Source organism: Heptranchias perlo, chromosome 9, assembly GCF_035084215.1.
Source record: "Heptranchias perlo isolate sHepPer1 chromosome 9, sHepPer1.hap1, whole genome shotgun sequence".
Lineage (NCBI taxonomy): Eukaryota > Metazoa > Chordata > Chondrichthyes > Hexanchiformes > Hexanchidae > Heptranchias > Heptranchias perlo.
In genome coordinates, this window is record NC_090333.1 from 12,099,409 (window position 1) to 12,105,752 (window position 6,344).

Sequence of the window (6,344 nt, forward strand, 5' to 3'; positions counted from 1 at the left end):
CGGCTTTTCTGATTATTATGCCTCAGTGAAGTGTCTTGGAACGTTTTTCTGAAGAGCAAGTTGTTGTTCTTGTCATGGTTTTTTTCACATAACTTTCACTTACTAAATATGTCCTTCAATTTTTATATATATATACACTACTACGTCTGAGAAAAAGAAGGCTCAGGAGAGATGTTATTGAAGTATTTAAGATTCTTAAGCGAATAGATAATATTGAACCCTGATAATATGTTTAAGATTGCCACAAATTCCATAACCAGGAGAAACAGGCTCAAGTGTAGAAGGGGGAATTAAGGCGGAACTGCTTTATGCAGAGCACAGTGAACATGTGGACTGGACTTTCCCAGGGAGTCAGTGGGGGCAGATAGCGTGGGAATTTGATCAATATTTAAGGAAGTGGACGATTGAGGGAATACTTACTATAATTCAACATCAATTTTCCATGCTAAAAAAATTGAATTATCTGAGAATTTCAATTAAATCATTTGAATTAAGAGGAGCATTAAGTTTTGGCATCAGGCAGACAAACTGCAGTGCCGTTTCTGGCCCTGCACTTTCCTATGTTCCTGTATTCACTGTGCCCTAAAATTTATTCATTGTTATATAAATACAAACTGGACTTGTAATAATGTAGACATATACTAAATGGTTTTAAGATTTCCTATTAAATTATATAAAAGGTACATTATTTAACTAAGGTTTAAGATAAGAGCAGTGAGTTTACTTTGCTAGTTGCCATACTTGCCATTTAAAACAATTCAGCATTCAACAGATGCCCTTATAAATAGCGATGAATCATCAGCATAAATAGGTACCAATGACCAGCTAATATCCTTGGGTAGCACACTGGTTCATGCGTTCATATTCACTTCTGCACATTACTATAGCACAGTTGTTAATCCGTTTACCAGATCTCATTGTCAACGGGGTTGACAACTGCATAAACATAGTGCACAGGGGAATTTTATGCAAAGATGTTAACCAGTGATGATAAATATTTGGAGACAGGTATTTGGTACACAGAGAGATAATATAGGTGGGATATCTTACCAGGAATGGGCCCCAGCAAATACAGGAGACACACATTATGCTCATTAACTGGACCAACATTTCTCCATGGTGAGATTTTCCTGTCCTGTGGGGTTTGCTCTTGACTCGAATTCTCACCAAAGCCACACCACTAATTATATTACATAGCAAGGAAATGCCAAGTGCAGTCAATCCCAAAGAGGAGAACAGGAGCAAAATCCCGCTCTCCATCCCATATGTAACATCTTGCGTTTTTATGAAGCACCAAGTCTGAGTGCACTGAACTGTATATTTGCCAAAGTGCAGGTTGGGAAGCAAAGCGACGCTCAGTGCAAACAGCCAAGTGTAGCCCAGGATAAACTTGGCGCGTCGGGAGGTCATCTTGGCAGAGTGAAGAAGAGGCATCGTGATGCCCAAGCACCGCTCAATTGCCATGACACTGCCGAGGAACAAAGCCGAGAGGCCGAAGAAAACCATGCATGTTCCTAAAAACGGACAGAGGTACCCTGAGGGGTCGATAGTCTCCCAGTCCTTCTCCAGTGCATACACTCTGATCGTTATCGCCCCGTTGATGAGGTGCCCCAAGCAGTCTGTGAAGACAAGGCCACTGGCAAACAGCAGGAAGGACGCTTTCCATTTCTGTCTAAACCTATTGTAAGCTTTCACCAGGATCACTAGGGCGACGATATTCGATAGGATCCCAATAGTCATGAATGTAATCGGAACATTAACTGACACTGAGTTTTTGGCGCAAGTGTCGTTGGTTGCATTGGAAGCCGATTCTGTTGAAGTGATGTTGGAGTTAGACATTGTAGAGGAAAATGCCCATTCATGACAGTTTATCAAAATCCATCCTGCAACATCCTTCAAGCACTGTGGTCTGCAACCGAGACAAAACATTAACAACAGCGCATCTTCACCGCAAAGTCACAGGGGATGAGATTCGACTTGGGCGGGGTCACAAAACCAGCGGCATCGCATCTGCCATCCATTATACGCCCTGCCCGATATTCAATCCCACTGGAGTCAATGGAACTGGAAATTGGGTGGGCGTTTAATGGGTGGCAGATGCAATACCTTTGGTTTTACATCCCTGCCTAAGGCAAATTTTACCCCCGCAATCTTTTTTTAAATACAATAAAGTTGCAAAATAAACCTATTGAATACAGACTATTCATATGGATTTATATATATTTGAATATGAATATTAGCTGCCTTGATCACCTCAAGAAATCCATCCATGCCTCAGTCTTTCATTCCACGCAATAATAATTATACCCCAAGATGTGAATTAATATGAATCAACAGAGTCCCAGTGCAGCTAAAGGAATAAGTGTGACGTTCAAAACTAATTCTGAACTTGAAAAAAATAAGAAATCACACTAATTTGCTATAAAAATATATAAGCAGGTGAGAGTAAGACCTGAAATATTAGTTTTGAGATTTGGGAAAGGTATCTGAAGTGCCACCGTGTTCATTTTTACACAGTAAAAATACAGACTCCGAGTGGATTATTTCTTCTGTGAACGATAACTCGGACTGTGTGCCCCTGCGAATTCAAATGCAGTACTAGACCATCTAGTTAGCTTCGGTTTAAAAAGGAAGTTTTTGTTTTCTTCTACTAATTCTCTGGTTATTTGCAAAGGGAGATGCTCCAAGGATAAAAGGTTTTTTTTAAAAAAAACCTGGTTTGGTTACGAGAGTCAGTGTGGATACTGGAGGGATATCTCCTGACACAAGGGAGAGCTCTCTCTCAAAGTCAGTGAGAAATGCAGACACGTCCACATAAGCTGCCTGGCGTCAATGGGACGTTAGTAAAAGTCCACCACCTCGACCTAGTTTGTGTGTTTTAACCCGAATACCCGTTTTAAATCAGAAATCTGTACGGGGCATACCGCGGAAGTTAAGACTCATTCGGAAATAAAATGAAATTCACTCACTTTATATTTCACCGCTGCACAAACTGCACCCATATTTAAATGTTTTTGGCAATCTCTTTTTAATCATAATTCTCACTCTCTAATATTAACCTTTCTGGAGTATTTATTTTTTTTAAAACTTATTTCAACTTTCTAAAATTTGTGCAACAAAACAAAAACAATACTTACTTTTACAGTTCACACAGACTGACAGACCCGACAGCGCGGCGGCTCTGGGTAGTGTTCCAATGACTGTACACGCGTAACCGGTCTGCCAAGTGTGGGCAGAACTTGTCATTCTGTCTCTTATTTGACTGTAGGTTGTGCCCGGCATTGGGGCCAACAACTGGAAAGACCGCCCCGTTACCTCGGAGACGGCTCACTCCACCTCCCCCACGAGCCACTGACAAACTAGGAGAGCAGAGAGGAAATAAAATAAAATGACTTAGTGTTTTTCTGCCGGTAACTAAAAAAAAAACCTTAATTGAAAGACTTCCATTCATGTAGCACCTTTCACAATCTCAGGATGCCCCAAAGTGCTTTACATCCAATGAAGTACTTTTGAAGTGTAGTCACTGTTGTAAAGTAGGAAACTGTAGCAACCAATTTGCACACAGCAAGGTCCTACAAAGAGCAATGAGATAATGTGCTTTAATGATGTTGGCTGAGGGATGAATATTGGCCAGGACACCAGGGAGAACTCCCCTGATCTTCTTTGAAACAGTGCCACAGAATCTTTTACATCCACCCAAGAGGGCAGATGGGGCCTCATCTGAAAGATGCCACCTCTGACAGTGTAGTACTCCCTCAGTACTAGCACTGAAGTGTCAGCTTGGATTACGTACTACAAATCTCTGGAGCAGGACTTGAACCCACTACCATCAGAGGTGAGAGCGCTACCACTGAGCCACCTTGACCCTGAGCATGTGGACTAACACAACCCTTGTTTGATACAAATAATCCAGGCAATCCATCTGTGGGTGTCAAAAGAAAGAGTGAAGAAACTGCAGAGCGCATTCATTCTAATCTCCCAAGCCTCACTGGATTTGGGGATAGTACCAGTCTGATAAATATGTGGAACAGACTCCCGGTAGCCAGTTTCAGCAAATTCAAGAGAAAGTAGCAGATATTTGGTGGAGTAAGCAGATTACATAGGATCTACAACACAGATACAGGGCATTCAGCCCAACTGGTCTATGCCAGTGTTTATACTCCACAGGGGCATTCCCCAACACTAATTACCTCTTCCCACCCTGTCCACCATATCTCTCTATTCCCTTATCCCTCATGTATGCATCAAGCCCCCCCTTAAATGTGTCAATGCTATCTGCTTCAACTGTTCCATGTGGCGATGAATTCCAAGTTCTCATCACTATATATGTAAAGAAATTCCTCCTAAATTCTTTATTTGATCTGTTAGTGCTTTTTTTTTTAACTTTGGTGCCAGCAAGATGGATTGCAATGGTCACTCCCAGTCCTGCACATTCCTTACTTCAATACATACACACATTATCATAAACCTAACGGACAGAAAACCGTGTGAAACAGTGGTGGGAATATTTAACCTACCTCCCAGATTGTGATGATTTAACAGGAATGCATACAGATCAGGGAGGCCTTCAAGAACAAAAAATGTTAGGTAATAATGAGAGATTTTAACCTACATATGGACTGGGAAAGAAACAGCAGCACAAGAAGGAAAGGAATCTGTTCAATGCATTGAAGATAATTTCCTAACGCCAGCATGTCTTCAACCCAATAAGGGAGTAGGCAATACTTGATTTAGTTATGAGTAATGAACTAGAAATAGTTAGCAATCTGGTAGCAAGGAAGCATCTAGGGAATAGTGACCATAATGAAGTGAAATTAGAAAGGAATCTAACAAGATAGGATGAGATTAAAACTCCAATCTGTTTTGACATTTGGGATTTTCAAAAGGAAAGGACATTTGCTTCTTTAAAATAGAGATCTATAAAACCAGATGGCCAAAACTTGAGAAGGAAGATATGGAAAGGGCCAAAGGGACCAAACTTTATTTTTAATTACTCTTGACCCTGAAAGGCCCCTTAAAAAACAATTGGCTCAACTTTTCCATGATCAATAGCCTGTGTTATTCCTTATAAGGAAGTACTTCCTGCAAAAAAAACTTCCTTTGGTGGCCTTTGTGGTCAATAGGGACCTCGATCAGCACCGATAGAACCTATCACAACATGTATTTCAGAAATGTTCTTGTCTCAATCAAAGAATTCCTTGATAAGACACATTCCCTTGGCTCGCTTTGATGTATGGAAAATATTATTCAAGTATTTGGAACGTTAAGAAACAGACTCAGAAGAAGACAACAGACAGAGGAAGATTAAGTCTGACTAAGAAAGAGTCAAGAAAAACTGGTAAAGGGTCCAGTAAGAACCAATATTAGGTAAAAGGAGGGGAACAATGGCAAAAATGATAAAAGGGTGAAAAAAAAGTATTAAAAAACACTTGCAGATGATATCAAGGGTGTCATCAACATTTTTCAAGCACTGTGCTTAAAAAGACCAGTAAATCAGGTGGGCCCACTAAAAACAGATTCAGGTATGACAACAGTAGAGGTTAAGGGCATGGCAGAACTGCTAATTTAACACTTTTCTTCAATCTTCACATTGGAAAAGGAAGTTATGGTGCAGAGGTACTGAACAGCGTGGAAACTAGTAAAGGGGAGAAATTTACAAGTGTTAGTAAAAATAAAACAAAAAAATGAATAAAATAATTAGATTCGAGTCAGGAAAATATCCACGTTTATTCAGCAGCACCTCCCAAACCCATGACCTCTACTACCTAGGAGGACAAAGGCAGCAGGTGAATGGGAACACAATCACCTCCAAGTCACACACCATCCTGACTTGGATACATATCGGCCATTCCTTCATCATCGCTGGGTTGAAATCCTGGAACTCCCTACCTAACAGCACTGTGGGACTACCTTCACCACACAGACTGCAGCAGTTCAAGAAGGAGGCTCACTGCCGCCTTCTCAAGGGCAACAAGGGATGGGCAATAAATGCCGGCCTTGCTAGCGAGAACGAATTTACAAAAAAGATGGTTCAAACCTGCAGGTATTAAAAGAAGCAAAATGGGGTTCATTAATTATAATCTTCCAAAGGTCACTGGATTTGCAGATAGTACCGGAGCTATGGAAGGTGGCAAACATCATGTCAAAAAAAAGGAAGCAACAATGCAAGGAGTATAGTGAATAAGGCAGATGAGCTAAGGGCACAGACAGACACATGGAAGTACGATATCTTAGCTATTACAGAAACATGATTTAAAGAGGGGCAAGAATGGCAGCTCAACGTTCCTGGTTACAGGGTTTTCAGACGAGATAGAGAGGGGGATAAAAAAGGAGGGGGGGTGGCA

The 6,344-nt window shown here is 40.9% G+C and overlaps 1 protein-coding gene across 1 annotated transcript in view; it reads right to left on the reverse strand.

Annotated features, from left to right (window-relative positions):
• The window catches only part of ptgfr (prostaglandin F receptor (FP)), a 29,199-nt gene extending 25,984 nt beyond the window's left edge, over window positions 1–3,215 (reverse strand). The window contains exons 1-2 of the mRNA XM_067989646.1: window positions 3,138–3,215; window positions 1,051–1,909 (exon numbers count right to left, since the gene is read on the reverse strand). Coding sequence (XP_067845747.1) covers window positions 1,051–1,839 — 789 coding nt within the window. The 5' untranslated portion in view covers window positions 1,840–1,909; window positions 3,138–3,215. The remainder of the gene's footprint in view (window positions 1–1,050; window positions 1,910–3,137) is intronic.
• Between the last annotated feature and the right edge of the window lie 3,129 nt (window positions 3,216–6,344).